This window comes from Equus caballus, chromosome 1 (assembly GCF_041296265.1).
Source record: "Equus caballus isolate H_3958 breed thoroughbred chromosome 1, TB-T2T, whole genome shotgun sequence".
Lineage (NCBI taxonomy): Eukaryota > Metazoa > Chordata > Mammalia > Perissodactyla > Equidae > Equus > Equus caballus.
The window spans coordinates 160,431,477-160,445,912 of record NC_091684.1 but is presented as its reverse complement, the minus strand read 5'-3'; the positions used below and the strand labels follow the sequence as shown (position 1 = coordinate 160,445,912).

Sequence of the window (14,436 nt, the reverse complement as noted above, 5' to 3'; positions counted from 1 at the left end):
CAAGCAATTAAATGCAGAATTTCTAATGGTGAGCCTTCCCATCTTCCCTAGAACGTTGAATGTCCTCCTAAATCTGGAAAGTTACAGGAGGTAGAGGTTCTCATTCAGTAGGTCTGTGTTGAGCTTGGGAATCTACAGCTTTTAATAAGCAATCCAGGTGATTTTGATGCATATGCCTCATAAACCCATGTTAAAATCAAGACTTAGAGCAAGATGTAAAGAAATATGGCAGACTCAGAAGTGGGGGTGGAATTAACAAATGTCTGCTGTGCTACCAACCATTTTATCAAGGAGAGTCAGCTCTAGCATTCAGTTTCAAGAGAATGGAAGAAATGAGGGTGGGCCCATTAAGTCATGTTCGCCTAATGAAACGCAGGCTGTTTGAAGGGAAAAAATCTAATCATAGTTTCTGGTGAGGAATTTTTCAAACTTTTAATTTTCATACAATTTCAGACCTCAAGTAGCAAGAATAGTACCAAGAATTCCTATATATCTTCCACCTGGATTTCCCAAATGTTAACATTTTACCACATTTGCTTTTCCTTCTCTCTCTCTTACTTATATCCATATACACATACACTTCCATATATGTGTTGTGTACATTTATTTCCTGAATTATTTGAGAGTAAGTTGCAGATACGTGCCCCTTTAGCCCTAAATATTTCAGTGTGCATTTCTTAAAACAGAAGGACTTTCTCTCACAAATAAATGTACAGAACACAAAGAGTTCATTAATATGGCTTCATATTCCACATTGCAACTAACCCAAGCTATTAAAACACTCTTCCCTTTCAACCATATTATCTATATGTGGCCAGATTTGTTTTCATGTGCTTCAACCAAAATAACACATCGCAATGTATTGCATGCAGAAGTAGATAAGAGAATCTAGCTGCCTTTTAGTAAGTCAGACATTAAAGAAATTGTACAAAAATGTTACTCTACTCACTGTTTTTGTTTGTTTTAGAAATTTTAGCCATTTTTCATAAATGTATTTACTTTAACATATAATGGGTATATTGTTAATTTTACTGAATCAAATGTTTTTAAATGTCCTAGTTTTAATATCAAATATGGCACACACTGATATAACATACATGAACAAAAATTCTTTGGGGTCCTCAATAATTTTTGAGGGTATAAAGGAAGCTGAGACCAGAAAGTGTGGGAACTGCTAATCTAATCTGTAGACAGACCTTATTTAGATTTCATCAGTTATGCCAGTAATGTCCCTTAAAGCAAAGGAAAATCTCAGTTCATCTCTTGCATTTCGTGGTCATGTCTCTTTAGTCTACTTTAATCTGGAACAGTTCCTCAGTTTTCCTTTGTCTTTCAGACATTGACATTTTTTAATACAGGCCAGGTTTGTGGTCCTCTGGCTTGGTTTGTCTAATGCGTGCTTGATGGCTGGTTCGGATCATGCACTGTTGGGCGGAATCCCCCAGAGTGGTGCTGTGTCCTTCTCAGGTGGCACCCCAGAAGGCACAGGTGTTGGTTTGTCCCATGACTAGTCATGTTAACTTCCATCACCTGGTTATCATGGCGTCTGCAAATTTGCCCCTTTGTAAAGTTACTACTTTGCCATTGGTAATAGTATCTTGTGAGGAATGACTCTGACTCTGTAAATATCCTCTTTTTCATGGAACTCTTCCGCTCTGGTTTTAGAGCCAAGTTCCAAGCAAAAGCTCCTGCAGCCCCTCCTGCTCCACTGAATCATTCTTTTGCCTTGTTCTATGGACGCATTGGGGAACCTTAAGGATGAGTGACTTGATAAGTAGTATTTCTTGAAAACCCACTTGCATATTTTTTAGTAGATTGCCTCAAGTTGAAAAAGATACCAGAATGTGGAAAATCATTATAAGTGGGAAGAAATAGCAGACTTATATACACCATGCTTTCAACTGGATTTACAGAACAAAAACAAAAGTATAGCACATAGGACCTGAGGAAATCGGCCAAAATGCTAATGCTTTCTTAGGCTGGTGGGATTGTGTGATTTTTATCATTCTAGTTATAACAGTAATATGTTCACAGCAAAAGTTCTGAAAAACTGTTATTAAATTTCTGGTATATTTATATAACTTCTACACAGGAAGCATAAAATTTCTGCCTACTTGAAGCAGATGAGCTAAAATTGTAGTGATGCTATAATTCGTTGTGCTCCTTATGTGCCATTTCTCCCACCACCTTGGCAGAGCCTATCACAGGAAAACGCTCCATGTTAACTCACAGATATTTCTGAATGGGAAGAATTTTTTTGAAATATTTCATTAGTTCTGCATCTTTGGATTCAGGTAATAAAGATTCAAAGGTATCTTCAAACAGAAAGAAGTCTCTTTACATAGATGGATTTTCTAAACCTGGAAAAAATAAAAGAATTGCAAGCACTACTCCAAGTAAGTTTTGCACACGAAGAAGCATAAAGTACTGGTTGGCCTCCGGGCTGAGGCTGGAGAGGCAGCGTCCTCTAACAGCTGCAAGCTTGGACACTGGGCCTCGGGCTCGCATCCTCATTCTCTCATTTTCTAGCTGTGAGACCTTGGGCAGTTCAGCCTCCGTAGACCCACTTCCTCAGTTTAAAGTGGGAAGGATTGTACTACCTATTTCACCAGATTGAGATAGAGATTAATTGAGACTATTTTTCCACTCCTGGTTACCTATCACAGCAACTAGCATGTAGCAAATATTCAAAAATATCTAAGAATGAATGTCTATAGAATACTTAGCACAATGTCCACCTTGTAATAAATTTTTTTTCTTTTTTTTTTTAAGTAGTAAGTCTAAGGGACTCCATCTCTGGATGTAATTCTTCCTCTCTATTGCTTGGCACATACAATGTTAATCGAGTGTTATATATTTATAGTACTTAGAATGCTGCTCAGCATATGTTGGAAATTTATATACTTAGTATTTAACTATACTTAATTAGAATATACTTATATATATAATTAGAGTAGCACAGAGCAGGGGTCAGCAAACTTCTGCCTTCCTTCGCCTGTCTTATAGCCCTTGAGCTAAGAATGGGTTTTACAGTTTTAAAGGGTTGTACAAACAAAGAGGAATATGAGACAGAGATCATACCATATGTGGCCACAAAGCCTGAAATATTTACTCTCTGCCTCTTTAGATAAAGAGTTTGCCAATCCTTGCCATAGAGCTTGCTGAGCGTTATAAAATGTTAAATTTATGATTACATAAAGGCCGTTTGATTAATTGGTGGGGGGGGAGGGGAAATTTATTGTTCTTTTCTTATCCTCTGGACTAAACCAAGATGTCAGTTAGCAGTGGAATGGACAATGGAGAGAGAGTGAATGTTTGATAGTTTCTAAGATGAATATGCTTTGCCCCTGAATTTCTAAAAGCTAAATGTTTTAAAATTAAAGTTTTAGTACAGATGATGTTGAAGTTGAATGTCAGAGATGCAGAGTAGAGATTAAGTGTTAACAGGAAAACATAGGGAAGGTGAATAAATGGATTTTGTCTTGTTATTAATTTTCATATTTTGGGGAACATTCTAGACTTTAAGAAGCTTCATGAGGCTCGTTTTAAGGAAATGGAGTCGATTGATCAATATATTGAGAGAAAAAAGAAACATTTTGAAGAACACAATTCATTTAATGAACTGAAGGTATGCTGGTAAAGTTATGTTCTTAACGGGACTAAACTATTTGATTTTAATGTTGATACCGTGTATACACCATGGCTAATAAGCCAACTTTCTATCACCCTATGATGACAAGTTCTAAGTTGTTTGTTTTTTTTTAAGATTGGCACCTGAGCTAACATCTGTTGCCAATCTTTTTCTTTTTTCTTCTTCTTCTCCCCAAAAACCCCCAGTATGTAGTTGTATATTCTAGTTGTAGGTCCTTCTGGCTCTGCTATGTGGGATGTCATCTCAGCATGGCCTGATGAGTGGTGCCATGTCCATGCCCAAGATCTGAACCAGTGAAACCCTGGGCCGCCAAAGTGGAGTGTGAACTTAACCACTTGGCCACCGGGCCAGCCCCGTAAAAAATTTTTAAAAACAAGCATAATAAATTTCTTAGAGGCTTAATCTTCAGAAATAAACATTCATTTGAACAGTATTTATAAAACCACTGTTACCACAGTTGACGACACTGTTTATCAACCTTCAGCAAACAGTGACAAAGCCAAGTCATGGCATTAACCGGCTCTATTCCTTCAGACTGATCTAACACCATGGGTGGAGAATCCAGAGAAGAGATATTCAGTATGTCCATATTAAGACTTTCTTAAATCTAAGCAAGAGCAGGTATCACCACATTACAGTTGAGTAATGGACAAGGGGCCCATGCTGATGCTTTACAGAAAGTAGACGTTCAGCCTCCTTTTCTGCATAGGCCTGAGCTGGCTGCAAATGTGCCTGGAAGCAGGGCCACTCTTTTTTCTAAATGAGTAGCTTATCTTATTTTTCAGTGATAGCACCATCTGAATGAGTTTAGTTCTAAAATTCGCCACTGCACCCCCCCCCGAACCCCTCACCCACTGTTTAAGTATTGGCTTATCAGATGGGGTATTTGGGATGATCTATTTGGAGACTGGAGGATAAAAAACAATTATAGTAATTTCACCATAGCTGATATGAAGCTTTTCTTGACAGTTGACATGTTTTGGGATTGGTCACGTGGACAGTGATGAACAAGAATAAATGAGCAGAGATCCCACAGTTTATCTTTTAACTATATTAATGGTTGTCTTTTACCTTGTAGAAGGTTTTTTTGTTTTATTTCTAGTTAAATCTATCCAACTTTTCCTTTTAAGGCCCTGAAATTTTTGTCATGCCCTGCCTATCCCGAGATCTTAAAAATATGCTCTTATATTTCCTTTTACTGCCTTTATTATTTTTCCCTATGTCCAATTCTTAACCCACATTTCTTTTTTCAACATGTGGTATGATTGAGCGCTTTGTTTGTTAGAACAGGATTTTTATTAAAAGAAAGGAACTGATAACATTAACAAAACGAATTGATACTATTAGAGTCAGCGGCATAATATTCCACCTGAAAAAAAAAAGTCAGTATGATTGGTACTCAGGGCAAGTAGAATCATTAATACATTATAAGTTGCTCAAACAAAGATATAGAGTTGGTGGTCCTGGCACCAAGTGAACTGCAAGGAGACACTGTGGAAAGTAGGAATGTTAAAGAAAAGAGAGAAGAAGGCATAAAAGGTGTGATTAAATATAACAGTATATTTACTACGTCTAACCTGGCTTCTCAGCGTATAGTAAAGATGTGTATTTACTAAATATTTTGGTTTTAAATTTGTCTCACAACATTAGAATCTCTTCTGCTTGTATGTGGAAATGAGAAGTTGGTTAACATAGTTCTCTAGTTGCTTGTGTTTCCTAGAATATAATTAGAATTTTTATGTCTTTTGGCTTTATGTTGTCAATTTCAACAGCCCTACCTCTGTTGTCACTTAATGAAGTTATATTTCTTCTGCTTGCAGTAGAGCTTAGATTCATGATAGTAAAACACTCAATTACTCTTTGTACCTTGATAGCATCTAAAAAAAGATAGCCTAGATGGAACCCTTCCTAGCCATTTCAAAAAACCTTTCCCTCCCGCTCTTTTTTATTTTTTTTTAAGGAAGATTAGCCCTGAGCTAACTACTGCCAATCCTCTTTTTGCTGAGGAAGACTGGCCCTGAGCTCACATCCGTGCCCATCTTCCTCTACTTTATATGTGGGACGTCTACCACAGCATGGCTTGCCAAGCAGTGCCATGTCCGCACCCGGGATCTGAACCAGTGAACCCTGGGCCACCGAAGCGGAATGCGCACACTTTACCGCCACGCCACTGGGCCGGCCCTCTTCTTTCTTTTCTTTAGGTTTTTGTTTAAAGAACTTTAAAAGCTTTTTTAGGGAGAGGGTAGAGGTAGAATTATTTGTAGATTCTGCATGTTAATTATATAATAGGTTCTTCTTTTAGTTTGTATTTAATAAACTGCATGTCATGCTCTCAAGGTCCCATATTTCCAAGACAACCTATTTGTCCTCCTCCCTTTCTGGCCGCAGGGGACTGTTTAGTCACATTCTTTCTCTAGTTAGAAAATACCTGGTACGTGGCAGCTGGGAAGGATTTTTTGTAACATATTACTCAGCACAACCAGAAGTTACTCTTAAATCAGTCACCACAGCAACACAGGTGCAGTGAACTGCCCAGCCTGCCAGGCAGGTAGGGTAGGGGGAGGTAGTGGGGAAGGGAGGGGAGACCGGTGGGGTTAACAGTGGGGATGAAACAAGGAGATAAATGAGGGTGCTCTTCCGCACTTTGCCAAGATGACAATACTGTCTCTGAGGCCACGTGGTCACATGGTGCATTTCCCTTTCTTTAGAAGCAGCTCATCAGCAAGGGAGTGGTGGCAACTCCAGTTCCTCTCCAGGGAAGACGCTCTGTGGCTCATACTCCTGCCAGCCAGCGGCGCTTGCAGGGCCGACCCCACAGTGCCGCAGGCCGGAGCACCCTGTGTGCCAAGGGGTCGGCCAAGCACTCTGCTCTCTCCGCCACTAAGATGAACGTCAGGTAAAGAATTCCAGAATATAATCAGCACAAGGTCTCAAAGCTTTCCTGCTTCTAACCATTTGAGGTGGACTGTATCAACTGTGTTTTAATGTTGATGGAAAAGGGGAAGAAAGATCAGCAAACAGTTTTTATAAGTTCTAATCTTTTTTTCTTTAAATTTGTGTTCAGTTTCCTTGTTTTATCCAACTTCCCTAAGCTCATATTTGATTCATAAGTAAAGAGAGAAAGTAAGATATATAGAGAGAGAGATCTTCATTTTATTAGTTTAATGTATGCCTGCAAAGATGTGTAAAGAGAAATTTTTCCATTGACTTAAAGTTGAAGCTAAACTCCTACAAAAAAATTTCTGAATGCAGTATACTAAAAAACTGACTCATGGTGCCGCCCCGCGGCCAACTGGTTAAGTTCACACGCTCCCCTTCAGCGGCCCGGGGTTTTGCCAGTTCAGATCCTGGGCTCGGACGTGGCACCGCTCATCAAGCCATGTTGTGGCAGCGTCCCACCCTGCACAACCAGAAGGACCTGCAACTAGAATATACAACTATGTACCGGGGCGGAGGGGGGTGGAGGGGGCTTTGGAGAGAAGAAGAGGAAGAAGAAAATTTAAAGAAGAAGATTAGCAACAGATGTTAGCTCAGGTGCCAATCTCTAAAAAAAAAAAGAGAAAAAAATTGGCTCATCCTAAAGTATAAATATTATAACTCATTGGGTACTGCAGTATCATAGCTGTCTCATGCCCCATTGATGCCTGTTTTCTTTGTGCCTTTCCTGACATCAGGGTAGCCCTCAACTGTGACTGTCCTCCTGTCCTGACAGATAGAGATCTTCAGACTCCTTTCTTTTAATAGCTAAATTTTATTCTCTAAATTTTCATTTGTTTGTTTGTTTGTTTGGTGAGGAAGATTCTCCCTGAGCTATCATCTGTGCCAGACTTCCTCTATTTTGTATGTGGGATGCCTTCACAGCATGGCTGATGAGTGGAGCAGGTCCACACCCAGCATCCGAACCTGTGAACCTGGGCCACTGAAGCAGAGCGTGCAGAACTTTAACCACTCGGCCACAGGGCTGGCCCCCTTATTCTCTGCTTTTTAAGGGCATTTGCAGCATCTAATAGAGCTGGTGCATGGTAACACTTCCCCAACACACGCAATTATCTGACATAGTTTTTAAAGCTTATGAATGTCCTTATGTTTGGAATTCTATTTATTGAGTTAGCTTGGAATATGAGGTACCTATACTTGGCAGTTCTGATTGTATTTAATACTATTCAAGAACACTGTGGTCAGGGGCTGTGCTCCAGTGCAGTGTACAGAGCAGCCTGCACTTCACAGCCCCTCTCCTAACACATCCAACTTTCTTAACTCTGTTATAGAGTCTTTAGCAATAATTTTGGGTGTTGATTCGGGATCACCATCAAATCTTTAGTTAGAAGTCCAGAAGTTCCCTTATGTTAACTCCCCACCACCAACGCTATGTCTATTTATATCTGTCATTACTGGATTGTCATTGAATCTAAGACAACATCAAGTGAAGATTCACTATTATTTTATGAACCACTAAGAAAAATCACTGCCAGCTATGATGTGTTGCCAATTATAAAACACATCCCAATTTCAGGGATGTTAAAATGTAGAAAAACTATCATCAGAGAATGAAATACATTTATGGCAATTTGCTGTGAGTAGAGAATGGCCCTATGTTCCACTCAAATGAATGACATCCTTCCAGGAAGATGTAAGATCTGTTCCTGTCATTCATTTGGCATAGCAGTCTCCGGTTCTCTCTGACTTGCCATCACCAGAAGGAGGAGAAAGAAGGGGAGCTTCTTTGAGTATGTCGTAAACGGTAACTTGAGGCTTGCAGGCGTCTCCTTCAAGCTCTGCCTTGTACTGTCATGGGCCAAGGCAGGGAGAGCAGAGAATACAAAACCATATTTTACAATAACAGAAGTTGATAAACGATTTGCTTTAGCATCAGTGTTTTAAGAACATGTTTATGCTGTAAAAGAGCTTCATTCATGTAACAAGTATTTATTGAGGCCCCTTCACTGTTAGGTGCTGGGCAAGCGGTTTTATTTATAAGCTTGACACGAGTTACTCTTGACCCAGGTACTCATGTCTTGTACTCCCCTGTCCTATTTAGGTTTTCAGCTGCTACGAAAGATAATGAGCATAAACGTTCACTGACCAAGACTCCAGCCAGAAAGTCTCCACTTGTCACCATACCTGGGAGTACCCCAAAAGGCCAGGCTGTGCTCGGGACACACAAGTTAAAGACCACAAGCAGGGATTCTGCTGCTGGTAAAAAAAAAAAGTTTCTGGTTCATCTTTAAACCATTTAACTTCCTGAAATTATTAAGTATATCTGTTTCGTAAAAGCTACTTCATATCTATAAAATCAAAAGCAAAAATTTCACTATAGCATATTTTTCATTTTATACTGGTGAGGGAAATACCAGAGACGAAAAACCGATAGCTGCCTGAGGACTCCATCCTGTTCAAGAGGAGAGCCAAGATGGTGATCCTCCCTGAAGAGCATTCAGCCTCTTCTCGGACTCAGGGATTAGAACAAGGATCACAGTGTACGTTACAGCCTCTGAGTGGTCCTGCAGGACTCTGAAACCAGCAGGATCCCAGAGTTCATGGAATACATGCTATACTATTGCCTAGTAGACTGAGTAAGCCAGAATAAGCCATATAGATACTCTTCAACACACTGTCTACTTCAGCATCACCTATGATGACAGGTGGTTTTCCAAAGAATACTGCAGTAGCAGGCGAGGGTTTAAAACAATATTGCCAGCAGGTTGAAGCCTGTATTAGGATTGAGTACGTCAGGATTCTCCTGAGAGTCCTATGGAGTATGCCGGTCAAGAGCCTCATTACACAGAGAGGATTGCCAGATTCCCTGAGACTAGAGACTAGAGGAGAGTATTGTTGTCAGTACTAATCAGTGTGGAGACTCTGTCTGAGGACTTTTTCATGCCTTAAAGACCTAAATTAAAGATTGAACAGTGAGAGTGACAACTAAATTTCAAGAGAGTCCAGAGGTGGGAATAGTAAGTTTATATGGTTCCTCCTCTAAATGTGCTCTCTCATTCCCATCCTAACCTTAATCTTATCTATACCAGCAAGCAAACATACCATGTAACACTCTACATCTGCAGTATGGAAAGAAAGGGGCTAAAAAGTGAGAGTGGCCTTGCCTGAGATAATGACAGTCATTTTACAGAGAGCTGGGGTTATTGAGCGGCAGCCTCCTACCTTATAATCAGAAATGACTCACAAATAGGCATGGATAAGGACTTGAGGCAGAAACTAAATATTTACCACATTCTGAGCTTTCTCCTCTAAGTAATTTAAGAGAGTGCCCAGTTGGAATGGGATACATGTTTTTCCCCTGATTATCAAATATGAATTTTATATAAAGAAAACCAAACTGTATTTTTTTCCTGAGATTTGCTTCATTCACTCAACACAATGTTTCAAGATTCATCCATTTTGATAAATGAGCTAAAATTCACTCGTTTCATTGTGTTTTTCAATGGTATGAATATATTTGTTTATCCATTTTACCACTTATGGACATGTGGGTATTTCCAACTTTTGTTATCAAATATAGTGTAGCTATGACCATCCTTGAACATATCTCTTGTACATGTGCAAGTTTCTCTACACCTCGGAGTGGGGCAGCTGGATAGTAGGTATGCAGACACTTACTGTCCTGGTTGAATTCAGTAGCAATGCCACTGACCAAACTTTTTTTTCCTTTCTGGTGAGAAGACTGGCCCTGAGCTAACATCTGTTGTCACTCTTCCTCTTTTTGCTTGAGGAAGATTGTGCCAGAGTTAACGTCTTTGCCAATCTTCCTCTATTTTGTACGTGGGACACCATCACAGCATGGCATGTTGAGCGGTACATAGGTCCACACCTGGGATCCGAACTGGCAAACCCTGGGCCACCAAAGTGGAGTGTGAGAACTTAACCACTACGCCACCAGGCTGGACCCTAATAATAAATTACTTTTTATTTTTTAATTTTTTTAAGATTTTCTTTTTCCTTTTTCTCCCCAAGGTCCCCCTGTACATAGTTGTGTATCTTCAGTTGTGGGTCCTTCTAGTTGTGGCATGTGGGACGCCGCCTCAGCATGGCCTGACGAGCGGTGCCAGGTCTGCGCCCAGGATCCAAACCAGCGAAACCCTGGTCTGCCGAAGTGGAGGACGCAAACTGAACCACTCGGCCACAGGGTCGGCCCCTAAATAATTTTCTAAAGGGTAAAAATGTCAGGGAAACAGCCAGAAAAATCACCCAGCTACTTCTTTAAACAGGATTCTAAACTCCCAGCTGATCCTAGGAGATGTCATAATATGTAGACTCTTTGGGGAGCTGTGTGCTCACAGGGGAAACAGACCTCAGTGGTTAGCTCTCCTCAGTTTTCTTTTGACCTCTTTTCTCCTTTTTAACCCTGTATCTGTTTCAGACCATTCATATAGTTTATATTTTTAAGATTGAGAAGTGATACTTCAGTAAAAAACTATAACAAGTTTCTAATTAAGCCCTTGGGTTTTGATTTTTCTTTTTCTTTTTCAGTTATTACCCCATTCAAGTTGACAGCTGAGGCAGCACCGACTCCCGTCTCCCAGAAGAAACCTGTGTTTGATCTCAAAGCAAGTTTGTCTCGTCCCCTCAACTATGAGCCACACAAAGGTACATGGGGATGTTTTGAGGTACAAGACATGCAAAAGACTTAAGATTAAACAATTATGCATCTGAGGAGGTAAAAAATTCTAGTGAAATTCAGTAGGAGCCATACGTGACTACCTAGAATTCCTGCCCCAGCCCTTCTACCCACGTGACCCATGATTTAAAAGACTGTCCATTAAACAAACACTGAATAATTGATTCATTTAAATTTTTGTTAATCAAAGACATAACTTCTAATGTTACTACAGGGGGCTGGCCCGTGGTGTAGTGGTTAAGTTTGCACGCTCCACTTCAGCGGTCCAGAGTTCGTGGGTTTGGATCCCGGGCATGGACCTACACACCACTCATCAAGCCATGCTGAGTGGCATCCCGCATAAAGAATAGAGGAAGATTGGCACAAATGTTAGCTCACGGACAATCTTCCTCACCGAAAACAAAATATAAAACAAATAATCAAACTTCAGACAAAATCAAGAAATTTAGAAGTTAAGCTGTGGGTAAATGAATGTTTTCTTTATAGCTTTCAAAGGACCCCAGGCTGGGAACCACTGGTCCAACACCTAGAACATTCACTGGCCAGATGTCACTCTGGGGCATATATTCAAGGATCCTTACATCCATTTACAGTATCAATACTTAATGTGATCTGTCTTTCAGTGCTTCCGGAATTACTTTAAAACAAAAAAACTTCCTACAAGAATCAGGTTTATGTGACAATGTTTATCTTTAAATTACTCATGTTAATGAAACATAAATATAATGAACACATAAATCTTATTTAAACTAAGAGTCTACCAAACGTGGTACAAAAACTTCTGCTTCTCTCACATCCCCCTTTTTCCCCGCAAGTTTTCCCGTCTGTGGCAGTGGCACCTCTGTCTCCCGAGTCCTCGGGGCAGAAACCTAAGATTCATCTTTGACTCCTCACCCTCTCAGACCCCATAATTCAGTCCATCAGCTAGTCCTTTCTGCCCTACCTTTGAAATAGACCCTTGACCTGACCACTTTTCACCCCCACTGCGATTCCCTTTGGTCCCGGTCATCACCATCTCTTACCTGGGCTTCTAGAATAGCCTCTTCGCCCCACTAAAACCTTAAAAACAAATCAGCACGTGACTGCCTTCCTCAGAACCTCCTAAGGTTTCCCATCTCATTTCATCGCCTCCTCCCTCCCCTGACCTTGTGCCAATCACAGTGGTGTTCCAGCTCCTCAAACACACCAGGCTCATTCCCACCTCCAGGTCTTCAAACTTGTTATCCCTCTGCGCCACCTGGAATATTCTTCCCACAGACCTGTGCACAGCTTGCTCCCTTGTTTTAATAGGGCATCCACTCAACAGTCGCCGGCTCAGAGAGGCCTTTCCTCTCCCTGCCTCCCACACTGTTACTTTTCTTCATAGCACGTATCACCACCTATGTCCAGATAACTACTTGACAATTATCTACCTTTGCCACTGGGATGTAAGCCCAAGAAAGCAAGGATTTTTGATTGCTTGGTTCACTGCTATGTCCCCAGCACCTACAACAGTCTCTGGCATATACCAGGTTTTCAAAAAGTATTTGTTATGGGAGTGACTGCCCACCACTAACTTCTGCTAAGGGTAGAAAACCTGGACTAGAGCTTTATCTGTGCTTATTATTATTTTTCTATCCTAGACAAGTCACTTAGTTCCTTTATGGAAGGGAAAATGAATTTGTAATACTTCAGTGTGGTTATTGAAAAGATCAAATGACATGATGGGTGTGAAAGTCCTTTTTATAAAATAGGAAACACGCAAATGATAATGATTAGTATTCAGAAATTGGTCCTAAAGTATACAATAAAGCAATACATAAACATCTGGAAATTTGGTCACAGTTCTAAAGCCAAGAAAATATTCCAACTCATTCCACTCCAAATACATTTTAATAGGTAACAGTAATAAGCTACATAGATGAAATACTACTTTAAACAAAATACCCATGCAACTTTGGAATAAACTACTTGGTTGTAATGGCTTCTTTTAATGTGCTATGTAGTTGGATTTAGTATTTAGTTATTTTTGTTTTTGTTTTTTTTGGTGAGGAAGATTGGCCCTGAGCTAACATCTGTTGCCAATCTTCATCTTTTGACTTGCTGAAAATTGTTGCTAACATTTGTGCCAATCTTCCACTATTTTGTATGTGGGATGCTGTCACAGCATGGCTTGATGAGCAGTGTGTAGGTCTGCAGCCAGGATCCAAACCTGTGAACCCCAGGCCGCTAAGGCACAGCATGCTAACTTAACCACTACGGCACCAGGCCAGCCCCTAGAATTTTTTTTTTTAGTATTTAAGTATTTAGTATTAAGATTTTTTTTTTCCTTTTTGAGGAAGATTAGCCCTGAGCTACCATCTACTGCCAATCCTCCTCTTTTTGGTGAGGAAGATGGGCCCTGAGGTAACGTCCATGCCCATCTTCCTCTACTTTATATGTGGGATGCCTGCCACAGCGTGGCTTCACAAGCAGTGTGTAGGTCCACACCTGGGATCTGAACCGGTGAAGCCCGGGCCGCCAAAGCAGAACGTGCAAACTTAACTACTGTGCCACCAAGCCGGCCCCCTTTAGTATTAAGATTTTTTTCTGTGACTTTCCAGGGATTAAAAAGTACAACACACTTTAATTTTTAGAGAAAAAATACAATTTATATCCGTGGAATATGAAATTGAAATAGGCGAATTATACTGGCAAATGTCTATACAAACAAAGTAGCCACAGATAAAGAGAATAACAGTGGGAATATAAATACCAGAATCTCCTTAAATCTGTCTATCTCTGTCCTAAACTAGGAAAACTGAAACCATGGGGACAATCTAAAGAAAACAGAGTCAGCCTCTACAAGAGAACTTACAAACAACCTCATCTCCAGACCCGGTGAGTACAAAATTATCCAGTTCTCTAATTCTTTCAAATTTTCAAAGACTGTATATAAAAGTAGGACCATTGAGGGACAGAGTCTCAGTAATAGTGGTGTTTAAGAAGAAGGCAGAAGTGGAATCACATACAGAACTTTCTAAAAGTGCGTGTGCCTAGGCCTCACCACAGTGGGTTCCCATTCAGTAGGTTTGAGGTGGGGCCCAAGCATCCGCACTCTTTCCGGAGCTCTACAGTGATTCAGAAGAGGACCCGGGTTCAGGGTACTGCTCTTAAATGGTCCATCTGCCCA

The 14,436-nt window shown here is 40.4% G+C and overlaps 1 protein-coding gene across 8 annotated transcripts in view; it reads left to right on the top strand.

Annotated features, from left to right (window-relative positions):
* Window positions 1-14,436, top strand: part of NUSAP1 (nucleolar and spindle associated protein 1) — a 29,434-nt gene that overhangs the window by 13,367 nt on the left and 1,631 nt on the right. For 4 of the 8 annotated variants that reach the window (XM_014733837.3, XM_014733835.3, XM_005603130.4 and 1 more), the window contains 6 exons: window positions 2,295-2,396; window positions 3,519-3,628; window positions 6,361-6,548; window positions 8,691-8,848; window positions 11,138-11,254; window positions 14,060-14,144. In XM_014733837.3, coding sequence (XP_014589323.1) covers window positions 2,295-2,396; window positions 3,519-3,628; window positions 6,361-6,548; window positions 8,691-8,848; window positions 11,138-11,254; window positions 14,060-14,144 — 760 coding nt within the window. The remainder of the gene's footprint in view (window positions 1-2,294; window positions 2,397-3,518; window positions 3,629-6,360; window positions 6,549-8,690; window positions 8,849-11,137; window positions 11,255-14,059; window positions 14,145-14,436) is intronic. The other 4 variants (XM_070239180.1, XM_070239170.1, XM_023619700.2 and 1 more) reach the window with 1 other exon arrangement.